This window comes from Protopterus annectens, chromosome 3.part0 (assembly GCF_019279795.1).
Source record: "Protopterus annectens isolate FY-2018-M chromosome 3.part0, PAN1.0, whole genome shotgun sequence".
Taxonomy (NCBI): domain Eukaryota; kingdom Metazoa; phylum Chordata; order Ceratodontiformes; family Protopteridae; genus Protopterus; species Protopterus annectens.
The window spans coordinates 1,934,277,363-1,934,302,334 of NC_056731.1; the positions used below are offsets into that span (position 1 = coordinate 1,934,277,363).

Sequence of the window (24,972 nt, forward strand, 5' to 3'; positions counted from 1 at the left end):
CAACAAAGTCTAGAAAACGTAGGATTGTTGCTCGGAAGTGTTTACATAGGTATTTTTATACCCCAAGTAGACGCCAAATAATTTTTCCTCAGGTAGATAGCAAATGTTGGAGGTGTGATGGAGAAGAAATAGCTAACTGACAACATATTTTCGGGGAGTGTAATGAGTTGGCAGACTTTAAAAATTCCCTGCAGTCTACTCTATCAGAAATACTAGGTGAGTAAACTAGTATGACTAATGACAAGATTTTTTGAGCTCTGATACAGAATTGGAATTGTCTGGACATAGTAAGGCCTTGCTGAGTCTAATTATGGTGGCTGCCAAAAAAGCAATTACTAGGAAATTGAAATAAAATTCTAAACCAATTGTACTAGACGTACACCTGGAAATGGGACCTTTAGAAAATGGTAGGAGCAAATTACATAAAAAAACAGAACTTGTGGGATCAATACATGCAGCCGAGGAATGAGGTTTAAAAGAAGGCAGGATTTGAATGAGCTATATAATGTCTGACAGTGAATGGATAGAATATAAGTGACGAATAATGTTTGCAACTGACATTATGTTAATATGGTTTGTTTTAATTTATATAAATATATGATTGCCTATATCGTAAGTGATAAAGATGTTTCTTGTTTAACAAAGAAAATAATTTCCTTTGCCACAGGATGAAGGATGTGTTTACTGGAAACTCCCCCTTGACCTACTACACTGAACAGTTTGAACAGTGAAGGAGGAAGGACCACATTCTCCTGAGTGACAAACAGGTTTATCCACTTCTGGAAGCCCTGAACCAGACAAGGCTTCTGAATCTACAGCTCCAGTAAGGGACTGGGGAAATGGTTCACTAAGTCCACCAGCAAATTCACTTTGAGTGGAACGTGAACTTGTAAGAGAGTAATACTTCTGTCTATGGCTCATGGTCACATGTGTACCACCACTCTGTACGGGGGAGGGGAATGCAAGACTCCATGCCCCTTTTGTTTGTTTAGATACCACATGACAGACTGGCTGCTGGACCAAGTGAAGGGTCAAAAAAGTAGCTTTGCCTCCAAGTCTTTAAGAACAGGAGGACCGTGCAACAGCTGCTAAATGTGGAAGCCTCTCAACACAGAGGGCCACTTTCCCTGATCTATGAAAGATTCAAGGGAAGCTCGTCACTCAGGCAATGAAGCATTCATCATCAGGACTTGCAATGGGTAAGAAATAACATATGGGTTGTCCTTATAGTCAGGCTGACTGAGAGCGGCCCGGCATCAGCGTCTGGGCATTTCTTCTCTGCCAGCCCGCATTTCTCTCCGAAGCCCTCTCCGGAAGTACATAATCAAGTACGCTTTGACTTTTCCCATTTTCTTCTTGCCCAAGTGCCCTTAATAAGCAGAAGGACCATAACAAATTGGATTCGCCCCTAAGATTCACAACAGGAGCAATGGATAAAGTATAGACAAAACAGATACATAACAGATATCCCCAGCACAAGTTGCATATCTATAGGACATCCCCCCACATAAGAGTATACAGGTTGGGTGAATGTCCTGTGAGAATTGCACTGGACATCTACATCGGAGGTAGGTAATAATACATAGCTTATCTGGGGGAGAGGAATGTAAAGCGAAAGTATAGGTGTGGCAATCAAACCCAGGTGGACTGCTGAGAAGTGAAGCCTGCTCTAGATCCTGCTCATGGCAGGGGAACCACTTAGGACTTGGAGAATGTGATACCTCTCCATGTAGCAAGTTCTAGAATGTCTTTTGTGGCACCCCTCTTAGAATGCTGTACAGGTGGCTGGAGCTCTGGTGGAGTGTGCATGAGGCACCTATGGAACATTCTTGGCAATAGGGCTGTGGGAACCTGGTCTGATGCTGTCTCAGGTGGTCTGAAATTGTCTGGAGTGGAAATCCACAATCTGGAGTGCAATCAGGGGCCATTTAGAATAAAAAAGCTGAATGAACCCCAATGTATTGCTTCTGTTAGTAACGTAGTGAAAAGCTCTTCAAGACTCCCCACAATGCAACAGTCTTTCCCCTTGTAGTGAAGGATTGAAGAAATGTCAAGGGCAGGTGAGTCTTTTGATTGAAAAGGTGTAATAGAAGTAGGCTTTGGAATATGGCTTAGGGTAAGTTCTTAAGAACACTATCTAGGCAGCGAAGGCTTGAGCGGTAGAAACCCTAGTTCCTGTGAAAGTTCGAAACCCTTGGTGTTGCCATTTAACAGAGCTGTCTTCCAACCACTTCTTTATGAGGTAATTGCCAACAGGAAAGCTGTCTTTGGTGATAAAGTTGTCTTAGGACTGAAGCTGCTGGCTCAAAGGAGGCTGGGCCTTTTTTGGTGGCTTAATGTTCCACTGCCCCTTTGAATGGCCTTAGAGTGGATGGGGAAGCTTACAGGATGAGATTTTTCTCTGGCTGAGATGGCTTTTGATTCCCGGGAAATGGAAGAATATGAAGGGATGGGGTGAGCTGAGATATCAGAATATTCCACTATAGTGGAGTATGAGATAAAGATCTATCAGCATAATAACTGAATATCCAAGGATGAGTGGGATTCCATTTTATGAAGCAAACCTTTTACAGTGGATATTCAAAGAGGAGCATTTGCTAATATCCATTTGCTGGAAACCTGTCACTTCCATTGGTAAGGGTTGCTCTTGGACCTTGGAGAACTGCTAGCTGAGGTTATTTGAAGGTTTGGATGCACTGTTTAGTGTGTTGAGCTGAAGTGAGGATGCACTTGGAAGGCTGCACTTTGTGAAGACATATGCTGGCAAAGTAGGGAGTTTTGGTGTTGTCCCAGCCCAGTCTGGGGGGGTTGCTCACCCCCTTTGGCCTCTCTGCTTTTGATCTTTACAATGGGGTGTGGGTATCAGTGGCAGAGGTGGTGGTGCCAGTCTTTCCCTCTACCTTGGTCATGAGTGCTTTAGTCTTTCTGTTGATATTGTGGATGGTATGTCCTTGAAGAAGTGGCATGTAGATGATGGTGAAGGATTTTGTATGTGATGGTCTACTTCTGGCCTGCTTATGTGGTTGGTGATGGGTTGGAAGAGGGTTAGGTTGTAACCTCCTTGAGTCCCGAGATCTATGAAATTCCTGCTTAGGATGTATGCCAATGCGTGAGTTCTTTGTGGGAATTCCTGTGGGCTTGCAACTGTATCCACAGGCTCAGTTCTTTTTCCCAAAGATTCATTACATTGTATGTTTAGGAAGGAATGGGTGCTGCATTGTTTGTTTATGTACCACATCACGGTGGTGTTGTCTGTCGTACCAGTGAAAGGCCTTGCAGAAGTTGTGGTGTTGTCCAGTAATGGCATGTGAGTCTGCCAGCACTCCAGTAGATGGCCTATGCATGTTTGTTTTGAAAGGCAGACCAGCATTTTTGCATGGTTCTGCCCATTTTCTGTGGTTCCCTTTCAGGTGTATTTTGGAGACCATTGTCCTTGTATCCATCCCTTGCCCACATCGGTCTCCCCATTTGTCTGTGTTATCTGTAGGTTCATAGGATCTGTGTAGGAGGTCTTTGAAGCGTATGGTTTTTGAATGACATACCTGTGTTTGCCTAGTGGAATGAGCGGTATGGTTATTTTCTAGGTGTAGGCATGGAATGAGCGGTATGGCTTTTAGAGACCATTGGATATTTTATAACCCAGGGCTTGTAGGTACCATTGAAGCTTCATCCATGTGAGTTTTACCAGGGCTATGGATGATGGCAGTCATCTGGGTGAGTTTTTGTCTTCATTTCCTTGCAGTCATCTTAACTTCTCTTGCTTGTCTTCAGCTCCCTAGTTTATTTTTCTTTGCTGGGTTGGCTTTGGAGAGGTTGTTTTGGAAGTTGACTCTGGATGGGTCTCCTTTTGGAGTTTGCTGTGTATCCAGTTCAAGTTTTTTTTGGAAGTTGACTGTGTATCCCAGAGCCTGTTGTCAACTTCAATTCCAAGTTCATGTTTTTGTCAAAAGCAATTTGTCGTCCGCTTGTATGAGGGAAGCCAGGTATAAGTGAAAAATACTCTGGGGCAGAGCAAATAAGAAAGCACTACTGCTGAGAAAAATTAATGCTCTGGCCGAGCAAAGAAATCTGAATGGCTCAATGGAGAATGAGGTGATCTCTGAATGCTGGTAAAATCTGAGGAGTCTTCTGATGCTGTTCTGATAGGGGACAATCAGCCAAGACCCCTTGCCCAGAATGGAAGGCCAGAGTCAAGTGCCCAGATGAGGAATGGGACTGAGAAAGTGTTTAATCAAATCCTTTCAGTTTAAATTAAAAGTACAATTTCTTTAAACAGGAACAGTGGAACAGTCGAACAGATGGCCTTCCACTTGTTGTGGAGTGTTCTCTATCTATTTGATCTGTCTGAGCAGTTGATCTTCTGTGATTGCCTCTTCCTTCTGTGATTTCTGTTTATGGTTAGAATTGCCTTGCCTTGCCTTTCTTGGTAGGGTTGGAATGTTGGAACAGTACTATTTGGTGGTCTATGTCCAAAATCCATAATTTGTGAATCAATCTTCTGAACCAATTGTCTGATCCAAATCCAATAATGCTTCTATTTGTTCCTTTTGTTGTTCCCTCAAGGAGAGTAGAGGGAAAAAGCTTGAGATTGTGCTGTGGGTTGGGGGAGAAGACTTGTGTTGGTTTTGTGGTGCTGGTTGCCCTGTCCATCCTCCCCTGATTCTCTGTTTTGTTTCTCCCTTTCCATTGCCGCCCTGTTTTTTACCTTGAAATCTTCTTTTTAAGGGACCAGTTTTTAGGAGGAGAAGGCCAATCAGCTGAAGGGAAGGGTGGCTCCTGGAGGAATCTGAATCTGACTGAACTGGAGGAAATCTTTGGACATCCTTGAACACATTTTTTAGCATTTTGGCCTTAAGCTTGTCTTTTTTTTTTTCATTGCAGCATCAAAGAGTTTTCTTTTCAAAGGTGCATGAAGTTGTTTTGTTATGCCTTCATGTCATGAATGGCTGTCATAGCTGCCCTGTAAGGATGAAGCTAAATGTATCCCCTGCATCATATCCCATTGCATGAATCCTGCAGGAACTGTGTACCACCTCCAAGAATGTGAGCTGTCAAAGTGAGAAGGAGGAGCCAATTCCTTCAATGGATCCTGTCCTAGGAGGTTCTGGAGGCCAATGTTTTCTAATTATGAATTCAGAAACATATGCTCCTCGGATGAATCAAAGTAGAGAGCTTTCCCAGAGGTGTATAGTACTAGTGACCCTATTTTTTCCCCCAGTCTACAAAGGGAGGTGGATGCTGGAACCTTTAGTTGGCAGGTGGAGGAAACAAATGAATTATATGCTCCTAAAGAAATGAGGGAGTAACGTTTATGGATGGGACTAATATCTGTCTGGCTATATTGGCTGTTGGGAGCTGAAGTAGGAGGAGGGGTAACCTGGGAGTCAGGTATAGTCATCAAAAAATCAAGCATCAAAACATCACACAGGAGGTATATAGCCAGGGGGCCTGTGTTGGGGCTTAGGCAGAAGGTAGGGCTCAGAATATTCCTGGCCTTGCCACTTAGCTTAAAAAATTTGGTATGCAATTAAGAAACAACCCCCCAAAAAAGAAATATCCTCAGGAGGGGAGGCCGAGGATGGAATCCTCTGCATCCGAAGAGTCTCATAGGGGCTCTTCTGGGCCAGGGAGTGAACAGAGTCCTCAGAATCTTCATCTGAAGGATAGGGTCAGAGGGTTCAACCGGGGCCAACCCAGGAGGAGGCTGGGAGGGCCTCTGGATCCTCTCTCAGGATGGGCTCTAATCATGGAAATTAAGTCTGCTGACATAGTCATGAAGTCACTTGATTTGTGTTTCAGGAGTTGGTAGAGGCCTTAGCAGTAAGGTGCTTGGTCTTGCTGGCTGCCTTAGCACTGCCTTAGGTGAGCCTTGTAGGGCATGGCCATAGCAGCTCGAGGTGCGGCAGCTCCCAGGAGTGAAGTGACCCGGGTCTACAGCAATGGTTTCATTATCCGATCCGGAAAAAAAGTAACTGGTGTTGGTGTGGTGTCCGTGTGTATATAGGAGGTATAGGTAAGTGGTCTTTAGCCGGTTGGGGTTCGAAATAACCAGGGGAAACCAACTCTCACTGGTAGGTTTTGCATGCATGTTTGGGGTGGGGTCGGTGGAAGGGATCGGGCCGAGGTCTTTCGTTTTCTTTTTCTTGAAGTTCCGGCGGCATTGTGGCATCCGGCATTGTATAGAAAAATTTAAAAGCGAACTCGCTTCGGCCAAGAGTGCGCTAAGGTTGAGTGAAAGAAAGCACGACAGCACGACAGGCGCCGCGGTCTGGGCCAAGGCAAGGAAGGCAGTAAGAAGGAATCCTGGAAATCCTTAAGAGGTCACAAAGACAACAATTAACTTTTTTTCGTTTTTCTTCCTGACGCCGGCTGGCAAGGGGAAGGAAGGGGTACCCAGCTTTTGATGACTTGGTTCGTTTCTTGGTTCGGAGCTGAAATACAGGAGCTGACCGACGGGCTTCTGCTTCTGCTTCAACGCAAGGCAAGCAAGAAAGACTAAAGAAATGGCGGCGCTGATGCTTATGTACTCCAGCTCTCTCTGCTGTGAAATCGCGCGACATCGGCGGCGACCGGACGATGGAATGGAGCCCACCGCCGACCGAGGCGAGTCTGAGGCAGGACAACCCATATGTTATGACTGCAGTTGCATTCTTGAAGGACATCAGCTCCTGGCTTTAGGAAAGGAAAACCCACTCTGGGATTGGTAGGGACTTGTCCGTCACTTCAGTACCTGCTTTCAGTGGTTAGATACCTACCATCATGTGGTGGCTTAGAAACCAATAATGCATCACAGAGTACTGGAATTTTTGCATCCTTAGGCATGCAAACTTCACCATGCAGACTGAGAAAAGGAGAAGAAAAGGTGTAGTGCAGTCCAAGTTCAGATCACTTTTCCCCCCCTGTGTCTGCTGACCATCAAGTGTCATTCTGAGACATAGTTCATTTATTTCTTATACACCCCCCCCCCGCAATGGGAAGAAAACTATCAAGCAGAATATTATGTCACTCAGGCAGCCAAGATGGTATTTTGTGCTGTCACCAGCATCCTGGCAATTGTGTAGTATTTTTCCATAAAAGGTCTAACCCTACCATTGGCAGGGTGGAGTGCAATCCGTATTACCACAGAATCTTACAATGCCTTCCACTGACAGTATGCGCACACACACACACATTCCCTCACAAACACACACATACACAGCCACTTTAAAAGCTACCATCTTCCATCGCAACCTTGAGACTTGTGCATTACAAAGCCAGTTCTGACCCATCCTCCCCCAGAATGGGAATATGCCAGTCCTCCCCTGCCCAATCAGATTCCCAAGCTACTATCCAATCTTGCAATGCCTGGTTCATTATTAGGGTCTATCCTTCTATGCCACTGGCCATGTGTCCTTATCCTGGATGGTGAATTCATGACCTCCAAGACCTTTCCACATGAAAGGAATTGAGGAAGTCTAGCTCTGCACCAATGAAGGCAACCCTTTAATGCTAGATCAGGAATGAGAGATGTATAGTCACTTTCAAGGACTCCAGCCAAAGAAGTATCCCCAACTCCAGGGATGTTAGCAGAAGTTCCTCAATCAGATAATTAGAAATCAGTCAGTCATCTGTGCAAAGGAAAGTACAGTTGTGTAGAATTACCATAAATGTAGATGTTAGAGTGTATTCACTGTTGCAGTCATCACATTTGGGTTATCTGTCTGCAGGTAGCCCCCAGCCGGCCTGAATACCAGAGTCTTGAATTCCTGCATCGGATGCTGTCTCTTCTTCCATGACGGCAGGTCACCAGGGGTATAAAACATGCAGCCAACGCCATTACATCAGTTTTTCTTGCCCCAGATGTCAGGTGCCCCCACAATGGGAAGCAATTATATGTTATGGTACCCCTCCAACAAAAGCAAATACACCAGAAAGCTTAAATACACCAATCAAGAAGGAAAGGTAGAGCCAAGAGAAGTCAAGGGGCTGGAAGGATGGTAACCAGGACTGCAACAGTGAATACACTCGAGCATCTACATTTATGGTAAGTGTACACAACTGTACTATGTTCTTCATGTTTCACTTTTGCAGTCGTCACATTTGGATAAATTCCCAAAGCTAAGGAAGGGAAGAGGAAGTCAGAGAGCATTCGGGCCAGCTATTAAGCCCTGCAAGACTGCAGTGGCAAAACCAGTTCTGGATTTAGAAAAAACAGGCATGTGGTAATTCTTGGTGAGGATGTCCCTGGTAGGGACACCATAGAGAAAGGCTGTAGAGGTAGATGTAGCCCTGGTGGAATGTGATCTTATCCCCTGTGGGGTAGGTTTTCCATGGTGTTTATAGCATAAATGAATGCAGTGGGCTATCCACTTAGAAATGGTTTGCTTTGAAATGTCCTTCCCCTCTGCCCTTGCAGCAAAGCCAACTAGCAGCTGTTCAGATTTTCTGAGAGGCTTAGTCCTGCCCAAATAAAATCTAAGTTGTCTGTGCACATCCAAAGAGTGCAGTATTCGTTCTCCTTTATTTTGTGGATTCGGGAAAAAGGTAGGCAAATGAATGGACTGATTAAGGACCACACTAGACTCCACCTTTGGCATAAAGGAAGGATTGGTCCTGAGGGAAACCCTGTCCGCATGGAAGATAATGAAGGGCTCCACTGCCATGAGGGCCTGTAATTCAGACACTCTTCTTGCTGAAGTGATGGCTAGAAGGAAGGCTGTTTTCCAAGAAAGGAATTTCAACTCTGCAGTTGCAGCTGGCTCAAAAGGAGGGACAGTGAGCTTTTCCAATACAAAGGTAAGGTCCCAGGCTGGAGTAGGGGCTTGTCCATGGGGATTTTAAATGTTTGGCCCCTCTGAGGAATTGCCTTAGCAGGGAATGAGAGAAGAGGGGTGGGTTCAGTATTACAATGTACTGAAATGGCAGAGGCATAAATTTTAACAGATGAGAAGGATAGGCCCTTGTGTAGCATTTCTGTTAAGTACTGAAGAATATGAGGTAAGTTGGGTACTGTTGTGCCCATCCCCCGAGTCTGGCTCCAGGAACAGTATCTTTTCCACTTTTCAGCATAGGATTTTCTGGTACTAGGCCTCCTTGCCTCCAGAATGACATCTAGCACCTGCTTACTGAGGGATGCTATTGGAGAGCTCAAGGAATTAGCCAGGCTACAAGGTTCAGGGTTTGAAGCTGAGGTTGCAGAATCTGGCCCGCATGCTGGGACAGCAGGGAAGGGGGTCTGAGGCAGGTGCCATGGTTCCAGCAGTGTTATACTGCGCAAGAGGGGGTACCAGTGCTGGCATGGCCAGTCTGGTGCAATCAGTGTTGTCCTTGGTTTGTCCTGTTTGATCTTTAGCAGAACCTTCGAGAGGAGGGGCAGAGGGGGAAAGGCATAAACTGAGGGCTTTCCCAGGTAAAGAACAGGCCATCCACTTTCCAAGCTTGACTGTGGGAAGTCCTTGTGCAGAATTTGTCCAACTGGTAGTTTTGAGGGGAGGCAAACAGGTCTATCTCTGGGGTCCCCCATTTGTTCCTCAAGAGGTTCAATATTTTTGGTTCCAGTTTCCAATCATGTGGGTCCATGAGATTTATGCTTAGATCGTCTGCCAGTGAATTTACCTTGCCTGTCAGGAATGAAATGGAAGGATCCACCACCAGGAAGCTTCACACCGAGCACGAAGGAAAAATCTTTTAATCCACCAAAAAAAAAGGTTATCTTTCAAAATGAAGAAGCTCCTTGTGGTGGATCCTGGCATTTTTTTTCACTTATCTGTTGTTGTTTCCTTGGGAAATATTATTGGCTGTCAGGAAATGAGCTTGTAGGTGCACTTGGTAGCTCAAGGCTGTGCTCCACAGAGCCATGGTTAGTCTGCGAGTGGGTTCCCCCCTGTTTGTTTATGTACCACATAACTGTGGTGTTGTCTGTCTTTACCAATAGTTGTCCTGGAAGAATGTGGTCATTGAAGGCTGTCAAGGAATTCTGTACAGCTAACATTTGAAGGCTGTCAGGGAATTCTGTACAGCTAACATTTCTTTTTGGTTGATATGCAGGTATATCTGTCTCGGGTTCCATTTGCCCTGAATGCACTGTCCTGCTAAGTGAGCCCCCCATGTATAGTCTGATGCGTCTGTTGTTAGGGTTTGGTCAGCAGGGGGTAGAGTGAAAGGGAGGCCCTTGTTGTGCTAGCAGGCCTCTGCCCACCAAAGGAACTCTGTCTTTATACAAGGAATGATAGGAATCATTGATTCCAGCTCCTGAGAATGTTGACACCATAGACTTTTTAGATACCATTGAAGTTTCCTCATATGCATTAGTAGAATTAAGAGGCCATGAGCCCCAGGGCTTGCAGAATTTTCCTTGCAGATAGCTGGGTCTTTGTGGCCAGCAGTTTGAAGTAGGTTGTCAAATAAACTTTTTTCTCTGGAGTGAGGAAAGCCATCTGGGAAGTTGCATTCAAGCTTGCTCCCAGTAATACAATTTGCTGGCAGGGTACTAGGTGAGATTTATTTTCATTTATGGTGTACCCCAGTGAGCTTAGAAGTTTCTTTACGAATGCCAGATGTTTTAAAAGCAATTCCTGGCTTTCTGCCTGAATCAGACAATCGTCCAAGTATGGGTATATCTGAATATTTCTCTGCCTGCAAAATGCAATGACTGGAGCTACACACTTTGTGAATACCATGGACGCAGTAGATAAGCCAAATGGAAGTGCAGAGAACTGAAAGTGCATGGAGCTTGTCCTGAAGCATAAGTATTTCCTGCAAGATTCCCTTATTGGAATGAGCAGGTAAGCTTCCTTTAAGTCTAAGGCTGCCAACCAGGCATCTTTGCCTAGCATAGGAAGCAAGTGTTGAAGTATTGCATCTTGAATTTTGGGATTATCAAAAAATTGTTTAGAATAGAGAAATCCAGGATATGATGCCAGGAGCTGTCTTTTCTGGGTACCAGGAAAAGTCTTGAATAAAAACCTTGTCCCCTTTCTTCTACTGGGACAGGTTGAATAGCCCTGATACTTAAAAGAGAGAGAACCTGCTGTTGAGCCTCTGCCCTCTGATTTGGGGGTAGGTCTGGCCAACTGTTTGGGGTTGGTAGGGTGTGGAAGTGGAATCTGTATCCTTGGGAAACTATATTCAAAACCCATTTGTCCTGGGCAATGAGCTCCCAGTTTTTTGCATGCAGGGCAAGCTTTCCACCTAAGGGAGCAGGCAGCTGAGCAGGGCTTGGAAGGGTTAAGGTTAAGTCATTGTGCCATTTTCCCATGTGGGGGTGTCTTACGACTCCCTGCTTTGGAAGTGGGAGCCCCCCACTGCTTAGGCCTGTGTGTAGCCTGAGACTGTAACCTAGGTGGTCTGCTGTTCCTGAGTTTGGCCTGAGAAGGCCTGGAAGAGGCTGGAAAAGACCAATTCTTTAAAGGCCAATGCCTACTAAATCTGGGAGGCTGTACTTGCAGGAAATCTAACAGTTTGCATAGATTTAGCTTTTTCCTCCATCTTTTTGAGGACGTCTGCTTTGTTGCCAAACAGGCGGTCTTGGTTTAAGGGAGCATCCAGTAATTTAGCTTTGACATGATCTGGTAAGTTTTGTTCCTTAAGCCAAGCATGCCTTCTAAGTACAGACCCAGTGACAGCAGCCCTGCAAGATGCTTCTAAAGAGTCAAAACCACACTGCAAAAGTATGTTTACCAACTTGTTCTGCAGAATGCATTACATCATGCAATTCTTTGTGTTCAGCACAGTCAGGAATAAACATCATTTTCTGTTTAAGTAGTCCCATAGTATGTTGCTGGTACTTTAACATATGAAACTAGCAATTTAACGCCGTAATGACCAAAGTAGCAGAGGTATATACCTTCCTACCCCATCTGTCCAAGGCTCTAGAATCTCTATCAAAAGGGGTAGGGTTTTTGGCAGCAGTAGCCTTAATTCCCTTTGGTCCTTGGGAAATGGTCTCTGGATCCGCAGTAGGATTCTTGAAGAGGAACTTGTGAGAGTCAGGTACTCTGTAATACCAGTCAGGTTTTCTGGTAGCTGGAGGTAAAGTGTCTGAGGAAAGGCTAGATTCCAAGAAAGCATCATCCACAATGCCTAGAAAAGGAGGGATAGCTAAAGGCCTGTGTTGAGGAAGGAGTAAGAATTTCCTAAGCCTCTTTTTGGAGTCAGAGTAATCCTGGCTTTCCCAGCGGAAATGCTGCCTAAGAGTGTGCAAGGTTTCACCAAAAGAAAAATCATCTGGAGGGGAAGCAGAAGGAATGGAGTCCTCTGCATCAGAATCCTCATAGGTAGATAGGGGCAAATCCTGGTAATCAGAAGAAACATAAATATCAGAATCCTGATCAGAAGAATCAAAAGGAAAATCAGTTCAAGGTCTCTTAGAGGGGGAAGGCTGGCTTCCCCTAATTAAGGTAATAAGGTCTTCAGCCATTCTAAACATGTTTTTCTTTGGGCATATGGGCCTGAGCATGCAGTTTGGACGTCGGTTTTCTAGGCATGGGTCGAGTTTTAGGCCTAGATGAGGAAGATGGCGTCAGTTTAAAATGTAAGTCTGTAGGCCTGAATACACCCTCAGAAGCCAGTGCCTGCACAGCGGCTCCGGACCCATCCAAGGTAGAGACATCCACAGGTTCCATAATTGAAGAAGCATCTCGCGGCATACCAGACTCCGAATGGTCTCAGTAGAGGCCTGCAAATCTGAAGTAGCGGGTTTCAGGGGCTGCGAAAGCGCCTCACTGAGTACCGGCAGACTGGCGACTAGCTTAACGAAAGTGTCAGCAGTTTTGGACATATGCGGTCTGTCTCTGTCTTTATCCTTACATTGTTTCAGAATATCGGTAGTCGGATGGCTTACTGAAGCCATTTCTGGATAGTTAAACCGAGTACCAAAATAATTTGCTGCAAATATAGACCGACAATGAGTAGTTTGGGGGTTGAACAAGGCAAAAAACCGACAGCGAGGGACGTCGTGGTCTGGGCCTAAGCAAGGAATGCAGTACGAATGAAAATCTTTATGAGGTATTTGCTTTCCACAGGTAAGGCAATTGTTAACTTTTACTGACATTGGTTAAGAGCAAGAAAAAGGATCCCAAACAGGGTACTTAGCTTTTTTAAAGACTTCGGTTCTGAAACTCGAAAACAAAAATTTCAGGAGTCAGCCGACCGGCACTTGCGAACTGCTTCTGCTTCAGGCACCGCACGGCAAGAAAGACTGATGTAATGGCATTGGCTGCATGTTTTATACCCCTGACATCATGGAAGAAGAGACAGCATCCGACACAGGAATCCAAGACTCTGGTATTCAGGCTGGCTGAGGGCTACCTGCAGGCAGATAACCCATATGTGATGACTGCAACAGTGAAACACTAAGAACATCACAAGAAAGCCTTCTCCTGCAATGTTCTGGCAACCAAGGTCATAGCTTCTTATGCAGGGCAAAGCCCAGATATAAACACTTTGCACTAAAAATGGTGCCCATCCAAAGTGAATGAAAAAGAAACTCACTTGGATTGGGAAGAGAAACAGGATATGTAATTCCAAAGAAACAATGGGACAATATATGTATGGCTCCCAAATATACAATGGGAGGATATATGCATAGCTCCCAAATATGCAACAATGTCTAGAAGATTTAGGATATTTGCTTGGAAGTGTTTGTATTGTTATTTTTATGCCCCAAGCAGACTCCAAAGAATTTTTCCTACTGTAGATTGCAAATGTTGGAGGTGTGATGGGGAAGAAAGAGGTAACTGAGAACATATTTTTCGGGAATACAATGAGTTGTTAGACTATTCTGTCAGAAATACTGGGTGAGAAAATTGGTGCGACTAAGCAAATTATTTTTTTTTTGAGCTGTGATAAGATTCAGAACTACTACACATGGTAAGGCCTTGCTAAGTTTAATTCTGATGACTGCCAAAAGGCAATAAAAAAAGACAGAACTGGGAGTGGGATCTTTACAAAAGAGCAGGAACAAATTACTTAGAAAAAACAGGAACTGAAGGAACAACACATGTAGTATAATGTTTTGGAAGAGGAACAAGGTTTAAGGGAAGACAAATTGAATGAGCTATGTAATGTTTGACTGATAATGACTGTATAGAAGATTACACATGATGTGTAATGTTTGCAACTGAAAATATGTCAATATGGTTTGTTTTCATTTATGTAAATGTATGATTGCAATGTCATAAGTCAAAATTCAATAAATATTTCTTCTTAAAAAAAAAGAGAAAAAGAAATTCGCTGTGCAAAACATGACTAAACATCCAGACTGATGTCATCCAAGTGATCCTAAGGCAGGAGAAGCGTAACATGCTAGACTCTCACCACCTGAAACACTAGATGTGCTTACTGATGTCAGTGAGGTCCAGGATGGGACAGAAGTCAACTGACCTCTTTGGCACAAGAAAGAGGTGGGGAATGAACCCCATAGCCTTTTTCAGAGGAGGAACTGCCTCCAAAGCCCTACTGAGAAGTATACCCTGTACCTGCCAAAAAAGCTCTGTGTAGTCAGCTCATTCTCTTAGTTGAGTCCCTTCTGAAGGAAAACTTATCAGCTTTAAGTCATGCCAGGCAATGACTGCATCCTGATCTTACTGGTCCTTTGTGATGGTTCTTCAACCCATGGCAAACGTTTGCATAACTGCATGGATAGTCCTACCCTATTGTTAGGAGTGCAAATGATGTGCTAGCGGAACTGTCCTCTTGGGTGACTCAGATGCTACTAATGGGAGCAAACATATATTAATATTTAAATGCCTTTCTTGGTCTGTCAGAGGGCTTCTTTATCCTAATAAAAGGAAGGGTTAGCTAGAAAAAAACAGGATGCAACAGATAGAGGCTTATGGAGGTCCTCTTCATAGCGGAGAGTGTCTTGTTTCCTCATGAAGTGGTCATGTATCAGGTCCTGAGAAAAAGGCAGAACAGACTCTCTAAATGAAATGAACTTCCAAGATGGACTATTTAAACTTTTCATTAAAGGAAGGCAACCTCAACTAGGCCAATGTTAGTCTGAAGCCATAGTCACAGTGTTACATCAGTCAAAACTGTAGTGGGCCACAGGGATGCCCACTAGATGAGCTAAAGAAGGTCTTGATCTCTTACTCATTGAGCACAGATCTGGGAGGGAGGGAGATTTCCAGTGCCTGAACTACCAGGAAGAACTGGAATCTAGACACATAAAATGAACAGTTGAGTCCTCTAAGCCGCAACACAATTCAGAAGAATTCTTTTAACTACCCTGTCCAAGGCTTTAGACACACTGCTTGATGGCAAGGAGGCAAAATACTGTGGTTTATGAGTCCTGTGTCAGATAAAAGATAACACACAGCAATCATCGTCTGGATGCTGAGTTAGGCTCTCACTCCTTCAACTGGGGCCTTAGAGAGAGCATCATCTTTCCTAAGGACAGCAGGAGCTTCCAGCATGCATATACTGCATCTTTGTTGAAAGATTCCATAAAGGGACAAATGCAAGGGTCTTCACTGCTGCATTCCCATACCTTTGTTTAGATGTCTCTGGGAGGATAACATGGGGGCCAAAAGCCAGTCTACAGAGATGGCTTACTGAGGCTTAACTACTCTTCAAAGACAGGGTCATTTAGGGACAGGTGTAATTTGGGAATGAGTTACTGTCCTTATCCCTCTTGGATCTTATGACCACCAAGTCCCTAGACACCCAACAGCAGCCTAAGAGAAAGGAGACCCTACTTCTCAATGATCCTAACATGAATAAGTTAATGAGTAGATAACATGTGTAGGAATTAATATATGCTATATGCCGACTATGTACTGGGTGACAAGAATCTGCAATTCAGGATCACACCTTCCAAACAGGTCATGTTTCCAATGAGTGTGATCCCACACATACATATGGACAGGACCCAGTAGACTTCAAACTTCTGTCTGGAGTCTAAGACTTAAACTGTGGACACTGAAGTGGAAAGACACTGATGAGAACCTCCCTGTACCATTAAACCACACCAGACCTGGAAAAATACCTGGAGAGAAAAGTCCTTATACTGAATGCTACTAATCCACCATAGCCAAAATATTCAACAAACTGATACAGCTGATACAGAGGATCAAGCTAGTCAAGTGTGTTCAGTTTGATGGACCAGTGCCAGCACAGTACCTACACCCTGGAAAGTAAACCCATACATGAGAGCACAAAGTCATGATACACAGTAGCTTTAGACCACTATAAGCCTGCCATGCAGAGTGGACTGGAGGACCATTTCAGAAGTGGACTTGATTCTATGAGGCTTATACTATCCATTACTCGAGTCTTCTGACAAGTTAAAAGAACTGTTCTGACAGTGCTCTAAATAGGACTTCCTCCCTCCAATCCCCACGAGAGTTTTTCAAATACTGCTGTTCTACTGGTGGCAAAGTAGGCCAGGTTTTTTTTCTTTCAAAAACTGTATGTGGCCAGGCCGAAGTTTTGGCAGTGGTTTTTATCATGCTCCTCCTCAGGGCAGATACAGTGCCAGTGTGCATCCTGGTTTGCAATCTGATAAGCACAAACATAATCAGAAAGTTTCATTTCAAGCATTGAACTTTTCACCACTAAGATTCGCAATCACGATCTAAATTGTGTGAGCAGCAAAAAAAGGTAGAGAAGAATCACAGATCAGGCATTCTCTGTCTTAGTGTGCTGTGTGAGATCACAGTATGTGCTAAGCAAAGAGAAGCATGACCAGCCAATACAACAATTGCAAAGACAAAAAAGGCACATTGGAACAGAAAATAGCATGAAACTAAATGCTGACCTACCAAGGTGTATTTCAGTATTACATCCATTAAATGGAGTACAAGAGGCAGTAAAATACATGCACTAATAGGGCATCAGAGAGAAATGTGTAAGTTCTTTTCAGACTATTGAGTATATTGGATACATGTAGTAGCCTTCTGTCAGAGGCTATAAAGTCAGAAATTATGACAGAATTCAAGAATACATGGGTTAGACTTCTTATGATGTTTGAAGATAATCCGGTAAAGACAGCAGCTACAAATTCCTAGCAAGAATGGCAGTGCAATCTACATTTAAAGAAACAAATTGGAAAAATAAATTAAGAAGTGGAGCTTATCCAGTAGGTAGGCAAATTTCAAAGTACACTTCTCCATCCCTTCCTTTTACACAAAGCAGTTGCTTAATTCTTGTACTCAATTCCCTTTTTAACTAAAAAGTACATACCTTGCTATAGTTCTGTCCTACCTCTAAGAATACACTCACCTTTTTGGTCACCATCAGGATAATGCAACTTTCTGTGGCCACTAATATGTTTCCAGACATGAGGTCCCATGACAATGCCTATATGGCTATTTCTGTAATCTAAGAACCAGTTAAGTGCTATCCTGTTGAATGATGTAGAAGTAGGTTATCTTAAATAGTGGTGCAAATGGCAAAGCATCCTGCATGCAAGGGGGGGGGGGCTGCCCCCATGGCATAGTGTTCATTTAACATTTTATTTTCATTCCTGAGAGAAAAGTACAGTTGTGTACCTACTATAAATGTAGATGTTCGAGTGTATTCACTGTTGCAGTCATTACTCTTGGGTTATCCTGCTGGCAGGCTATCCACAGTCGGCCTGAATTCCAAAGTCTTGGTCCGGCATCGGTTGCTGTCGCCTCTTCCCTGACGTCAGTGCGCCAGGGGTATAAAAGATGCAGCAGACGCCATTTTCTTCAGTTTTTCTTGCCCCAGATGTCAGGTGCCCCCAAAAGGGTAGGCTAAAAATAAAATTATGCCAATAAACGTCAATGCACTAAGGTAAACATTTCCGTCATCTACAAGCAAATACACCACATAGGTTGTATAGAATACAGAAGTACAGATAAGACCCAGCAAAAGAAAGGGGGATGGTGGGAGGGTAACCTGGACTGCAACAGTGAATACACTCGAACATCTACATTTATGGTAGGTACACAACTGTACTATGTTCATCGTGTTTCACTGTTGCAGTCATTACTCTTGGGTTGAATCCCAAAGCTGAGGATGGGTGGCTGGGGATAAATAGGATTAGGAGAGGCTATGAGGCCCTGCAGAACTGCAGTGGCAAAGCCTGCTCCGGATTTAGAGTAGAGAGGTAAGTGGTAGTGCTTTGTAAACGTGTGCACTGAACTCCCAAGTTGCAGCCTCTAAGATGTCTTTGGTTGGTACTCCTCTGAGGAAGGCTGCTGAAGTGGCTGCTGCTCTGGCTGAATGTGGCCTAATGTCCTTAGGCACTGATTTGCCATGTTGTGAGTAGCAGAAACGAATGAAATGGCCTATCCATTTTGAAATAGTCTGTTTTGAGATAGCCTTTCCTTGTGATCCTGCAGCATATGCCACTAAAAGTTGCGCAGTCTTTCTGAAAGCTTTAGTTCTGTCCAAGTAGAAGCGTAGCTGTCTGTGTATGTCCAAAGAATGCAGAAGTCTCTCACCCTTGTTCTGTGGGTTTGGATAAAAGGTAGGCAAGTGAATGGTTTAGTTAAGGGCCACACTGGACACCACCTTAGGCATAAATGTCGGGTTTGTCCTCAGAGAAACCCTGTCTGGATGGAAAATGATAAAAGGTTCCACAGCCATGAGTGCCTGTAACTCAGAGACTCATCTTGCAGAGGTTATTGCTAGGAGCAGAGCTGTTTTCCAGGATAAGAATTTTATATCAGCTGTTGAGGCTGGCTCAAAAGGAGGCAGTGTGAGTTTTTCCAAGACATAATTGAGGTCCCATGCAGGTATTGGTGCTCTCCTTGGAGGTCTTATGTTTTTGGCCCCTCTGAGGTACTACCTTATTAAAAGATGAGAAAAAATAGGAGGTTCCGTATTGTAATGGGCTGAAATGGCAGAGGCATGGATCTTAATTGATGAAAAGGATAGGCCTTTGTCCAGCATCTCAGTTAAGTATTGTAAAATCTGAGGAATATTTGGTACAAACGTGTCAATTCCTTGTGCCTGGTTCCAAGCACAGAATCTCTTCCATTTTTCTGCATAAGATTTTCTGGTACTGGGTCTCCTGGCCTCCAAAATAACATCCATCACAGCTTTGGAGAGGAGTGTTCTGAATGGCTACATTATCCACCATGCTGCCAGATTTAAGGTCCTGAGTTGGCTGTGCAGGATCTGATTGTTTTGTTGGGTCAGTAAGTGAGGAATTTGAGGCAATGTCCAGGCTGAACCTTGAGACAAGTTCTTTAGGATTGGGTACCAGTGCTGGCGTGGCCAGTCTGGGGCAATCAGTAACATTTTTGGCTTCTCTTGTCTGACCTTTAGGAGTACCTTGGGGAGGAGAGGCAGTGGAGGAAAGGCATATACTGTTAGGTTTTTCCAGCTGAAGGATAAGACATCCACTTTTCAAGCATGCTTGTGATAAGTCCTTGTGCAGAATCTCTGTAGTTGGCAGTTGTGAGGGGAGGCAAATAGATCTATGTCTGGGCATCCCCATTTCCTTGTTATCATGTTGAAGACTTGTGGATCCAGTTTCCACTCGTGGGGATCCATGAGGTTTCTGCTTAGTTCGTCTGCCAGAGTATTTATCTTTCCTGGCAGGAATTGTGCTTGCAGGTGAACTTGATAGGTCAATGCTGTGTTCCACAAAGTCATGGCTTGTCCGCAGAGGGGGTAGGAATGTGTGCCTCCCTGCTTGTTTATGTACCACATGACTGTAGTATTGTCCGTCTTTATCAGTAGTTGTCCTGGACGAAGTAGATCCTTGAAAACTGTCAGGGCATTCTGAACAGCTAGCATATCTTTTTGATTGATATGAAGATGCATCTGGCTTGCGGGCCATGTGCCCTGAATACATTTTCCTGCCATGTGGGCCCCCCCAGGCATAATCTGATGCATCCGTTATTAGTGTCTGGCTGGCTGTGGGTAAAGTGAATGGCTGTCTCTTGTTGTGGTGAAAGGCCTGTGCCCACCATTGAAACTCCTGTTGCAGGCAGGGAATGAGGGTAATTAATGTTTCCAGGCTGTGGCAATGTTGAGTCCAAACACTTTTTAGATACCATTGTAGTTTCCTCATATGCAGTCTGGCATATGGAATTAGCAGAATGCAGGATGCCATGAAGCCCAAAGCCTGCATAATTTTTCTTGCAGATAACTGGGTCTTTGTTGCCAACATTCTGAAGTAAGAAGTCAGTTGCCTTTGTTTGTATGGCATGAGATAAGCTATCTGGGAAGTTGTATTTAAGCTTGCACCCAGAAATATTATCTCTTGAGAGGGTACTAGTTTTGATTTCTTTTCGTTTACTGTGTACCCTAAGCAAATTAGTAATCTTTTTACAAACTCCAGATGCTTTAGTAGGATGTCCTTGTTCTCTGCTTGAATAAGGCAGTCGTCCAAGTAAGGATATATTTGGATTCCTCTTTGTCTGCAAAATGCAATTACTGGTGCCAGGCATTTTGTGAAGACCCTGGGCGCAGTAGATAAGCCAAAGGGCAGTGCAGAGAATTGGTAGTGCATTGAGCCAGCTATGAATCTGAGGTATCTTCTGCAAGACTGTCTGATTTGGACATGCAGGTATGCCTCTTTTAGGTCCAAAGTTACAAGCCAAGCCTTCTTGCCCAGCATGGGCAGAAGCTGCTGCAGAGTCAACATTTTGAATTTTGGAACGTCCAGAAATGTGTTTAGAATAGACAGGTCCAGTATTGGTCTCCAGGTTTTGTCCTTTCTGGGTACCAAGAAAAGTCTCGAGTAAAATCCTTGGGCCTGCTCTTGCTGTGGTACTCGCTGAATGGCCCTCATGTCCATGAAGGATGAAACTTGTTTTGTGCCTCTGTCCACTGATTGTGTGACAGGTCTGGCATACCTTTTGCCGTTGGCAGGGTGTGAAAGTGGAACCTGTAGCCCTGAGACACTATGTTCAAGACCCATTTGTCCTGGGTGATCATGTGCCAATTTTGTGAAAAAAGTGCTAGTTTTCCCCCTAAGGGGGCTGCCAATAGATAAGTGCTTGGTGCTAGCAGAGGAAAGTCATTGGGACTGTTTCCTGTATGGCTGTGATTTGTCTTCTCCGCTTTTGGAGGTAGAAGCAACCCATTGATTAGGCCTGTATGAGCCTTGGGGCTGGGATCTGCCTCTGGGGCATCTGTATCTGCCTCTTTGTGGCCTGTCTGACACTGGAAAGGCCCAATTCTTTGTAGGCCAGTTCCTGCTAAATCTGGGTGGCTGCACCTGTAAGAAATCCTTAACTGTCTGCATAGATTTCGCTTTGTCCTCCATTATCTTCAACACCTCTTCTGCTTTAACACCAAATAAAGTATCATGCTGTAATTGAGCATCTAATAATTTTGCTTTAACATGATCAGGCAGATTCTGTTCCTTTAACCAAGCATGCCGCCTAATGTCAGAACCCGTAACAGCGGCCTTGCAAGAGGCCTCCAGAGAATCAAAACCACATTGCAAAGTATGCTTTCCCACTTGTTCAGTTGCATGCAATAAATCCTACATTTCCTTGTTTTCTGCACATTCAGAATTTGTTAACATTTTCTGTTTAAGCAGTGACATTAAGTATTGCTGATATTTAAGCATATGAAATTGACAATTTAAAGCCCTCACAGCCAAGGTAGCAGAAGTGTAAACCTTTTTCCCCCATCTGTCCAGTGCCCTTGAATCCCTATCGGAGGGGATAGGGTGTTTTGCAGTGGAAGCCTTGACTCTTTGGGACCCTGAGAAATAGTTTCTGGGTCAGCAGCAGGGTTTTTATAAAGAAATTTATGTGAATCTGGAACCCTGTAGTATCTGTCTGGCTTAACAGGTGCAGGGGGTAAAGAGTCAGGAGACAGGCCGGACTCTGAAAATACATCATCTACAATGTCTAAAACAGGAGGGATAGCAAGAGGCCTGCGCTGATGTAGTAAAAGAAAGTCTCAGAGCCTTTTCTTAGATTCTGAGTAGTCTTGGCTCTCCCAGTGGAAGTGCTCCCTCATGGTATGCAGGGTTTCCCCAAAAGAATAATCCTCAGGAGGGGAGGCTGAAGGGATGGATTCTTCAGCATCGGAATCCTCATAGGGAGGGAGAGAGTATTCTTGTTCAGAAGAGGAGTCAGAGGAAATGGAAACCTGATCTGAAGATTCATATTCTGTTTCTTGCCTAGGCCTCTTACCAGGAGGGGGATGGGAACCCCTGATCAAAGTAATTAGGTCTTCGGCCATTTTGAACATCTGTTTTTTAGGCACGGAGGCCTGTCCATGGGCTTGCTGCACTTGTTTCTTTGCCTTTATTGGAGCTTTAGTCTTTGTCTTTGAAGCTGTAGTTGGTTTTATATGTAACTGTGTAGGCCTGAAAACACCCTCAGAAGCCGAAACCTGCTCAGCGGCTCTGGACCCATCTGAGGGAATATGTTCCAAGTGTCCAATACCTTGAGTTTCCAGCGGCCTAGTCTGCTCCATGTGGGAGTCAGTAGCGGCCTGCGGCACTGAGGTAGCGGGTGTCAGGGGCTGTGAAAACGCCTCACTGAGAACCGGCGACTGGCTTAGAAGAAGCCTCGTCGTCAGTTTTGGACCTCGGATGCCTGTCCTTTTCCTTCTCCTTGCATTTCATGTGAACTGCGGTAGTCAGATGGCTATCAGACAACATCGTGTAATTAAATCTTCGGCCAAAGTAATGAAATGCAAAATCGTACCGACGCTTAATAGTGCGTTGTTTAAATCTAGCACAAAACCTGCAATTAGCAACTTCGTGATCAGGGCCTAGGCAAGGAATACAATAAGAATGGAAGTCCTTATGAGGTATTTGCTTCCCACAAAAAATACAATTATTAACTTTTTCTGACATCGGTCTGGAGCAAGAAAAAAGTTTCCCCAACGGGGTACTTAGCTTTAAATAAAGACTTCGGATCTGAAATTCGAACACGAAAATCTCAGGAGTCGGCCGACCAGCACTTGTGAACTGCTTCTGCTTCGGGCACTGCGCGGCAAGAAAGACTAAAGAAAATGGCATCGGCTGCATCTTTTATACCCCTGGCACACTGACGTCAGGGAAGAGGTGACAGCAACCGATGCCGGACCAAGACTTTGGAATTCAGGCCGACTGCGGGTAGCCTGCTAGCAGGATAACCCAAGAGTAATGACTGCAACAGTGAAACACGATGAACATAAGGACATTGCTGAACTGAAGCTTGAAATATCCTGTACCCATCTATAAGACATGTTGAATAAAAATACTGTACTTGACAGCTCTTTGGCAATGCACATCAAAGTTCGAGGCTTGTTGAATGTTTGAGCTGTTCTGAAAGTTAAAAACTAAGGACAAAAGAAGTAAAACTTTGATATGAAACTGCCCCAAATGTATTTTGCAAAACACTAGGGTAGCTGAACACTCACCTCTGCTTTGGTAGAACAGTTAGACAATCACCAGTCTGTGCGTCCCACACTCGAATCTGACCTGCCAAGCAGCAGCTAACCAACAGCATTCCATCACTAGCCAAACATTCAATATCCTACAAAAAGAAAAAAAAATCAGATAACAACTGGCAGTAAAATAATTTATCAAGGCAGGCAAGAACACAAACACCATCGTTCACTGGTAGTTGTACTACTGGTAATATGTTGTGTGATGAAAATCACTACTGACTCAGTACCATATAACCACATCCAAAGGAGTAATCATCAGTCAAGTTCTGACCACATACTTGCCTTTCCAAGTGATAAACAAGGAACCAACAACAAAATGAGCTTTTAGCAAAGAGACAGCAGTGGTTATGGGCACTGATTATTATGCAGATGTCAGTTCTAAATGGTTTACCTTTATATTACCGATATGCACAAGTTCGATCCCAAGAAGGTCGAAAGTGCATTTTCAAAATCACAAAATGTCGACAAAAAAATGGTCCAAAGGAGATTGGGACATGAACCCTTTCCCTCACTGTAGTGCGATCTCGGAGTCAGTATATTAAAGTAGGGGGGGGCAGCATAACGATGTGTAGTGTAATTCGTAGTTCCAAAATCATCGAATCTGGTTTTCCAGATTTCGATTTTCAAACTTTGGTGACTTTCCACATTTGATTTTCGCAGTTTAAAGTCACACAATAGTGCGTTCGTAGTTGCCATTCTTGGTAATATAAAGGTAAAGCGTTCTAAATATCTATTTTTATAACTTCTTAAATGAAACTTAAGCTGGACCTATGGGCAAACTGAAAAGCAACAGAGAAAAGCTTTGGAAAAGAAACCTAAAACAGTATTACAGAAAAGCACATCTACTAGAATGCATCTAGTAAGGCAAATTATTTATAACTTTATGAAACTCGACTGTTAGAGGCACATTCTGACGGTCAAATACAGTATAAAGATTTGCTGATCTCTGCACATAACTCAAATGCAGGTTAGTTTCAGGCACTGATTCACTGGTAGAAGTAATATCCAGATTTTTATTCTCTGCTTCTGAGTGTTAATTCCATATTAAATGATATTACAGAGATTCAACAACTATACTAAAAAAACTTTTTAAAGTGGACTTCAGTTTTCTGGCTACCTGGCTGCTCCTTAGTGGCATTATAGGTTCGTAGGTTGGTACTAGGCTATCGGCCCTAGGGTCTATACAAGTCTAGCCATAACAATTCCCTGGCTATTTCTTCCCACACTATTTACTTCCCTGGACCCCTGTCTAGCAGGGCGACTGACATGATCCCTGGTGTGAATTTCCTTTCTCCCATCCAATCATCAAGGTTCCTTTTGAAGAGGGCCAAAGAGGCACTCTGCTTGACATGTATGGGCAGTCTATTCCAGAGTCTAGGGAGTCTCTGGATCAGGAACCTATTCCTCCAGCATGTTTTGCTTATTGTGATGACAAGGTTTAGATCCCTGGAGCATGTGGCTCTGAGGGATTGGGATTTCTTTAAGTGTAGCATGTCCAACAGCTCTGGGTTTGACATGGCCTTGTATATTAAGCAGAGATCGCCTCGGAGTAGATGATATGCGACAGAGTATAGCTGGAGTTTTTTAAGGCGGTCAGCATAGGGCATCTGCTTTAGGCCTGTGATTCTTTTAGTGAGGTATTTCTGCAGTCTTTCCAGTTGTTGCAGA

At 44.0% G+C, this 24,972-nt stretch overlaps 1 protein-coding gene across 2 annotated transcripts in view; it reads right to left on the reverse strand.

Annotated features, from left to right (window-relative positions):
• The window catches only part of LOC122797194 (SREBF chaperone), a 2,019,897-nt gene that overhangs the window by 660,877 nt on the left and 1,334,048 nt on the right, over window positions 1-24,972 (reverse strand). For both annotated transcript variants that reach the window (XM_044066018.1, XM_044066017.1), the window contains exon 16: window positions 23,275-23,390. In XM_044066018.1, the coding sequence (XP_043921953.1) occupies window positions 23,275-23,390 (116 nt within the window). The remainder of the gene's footprint in view (window positions 1-23,274; window positions 23,391-24,972) is intronic.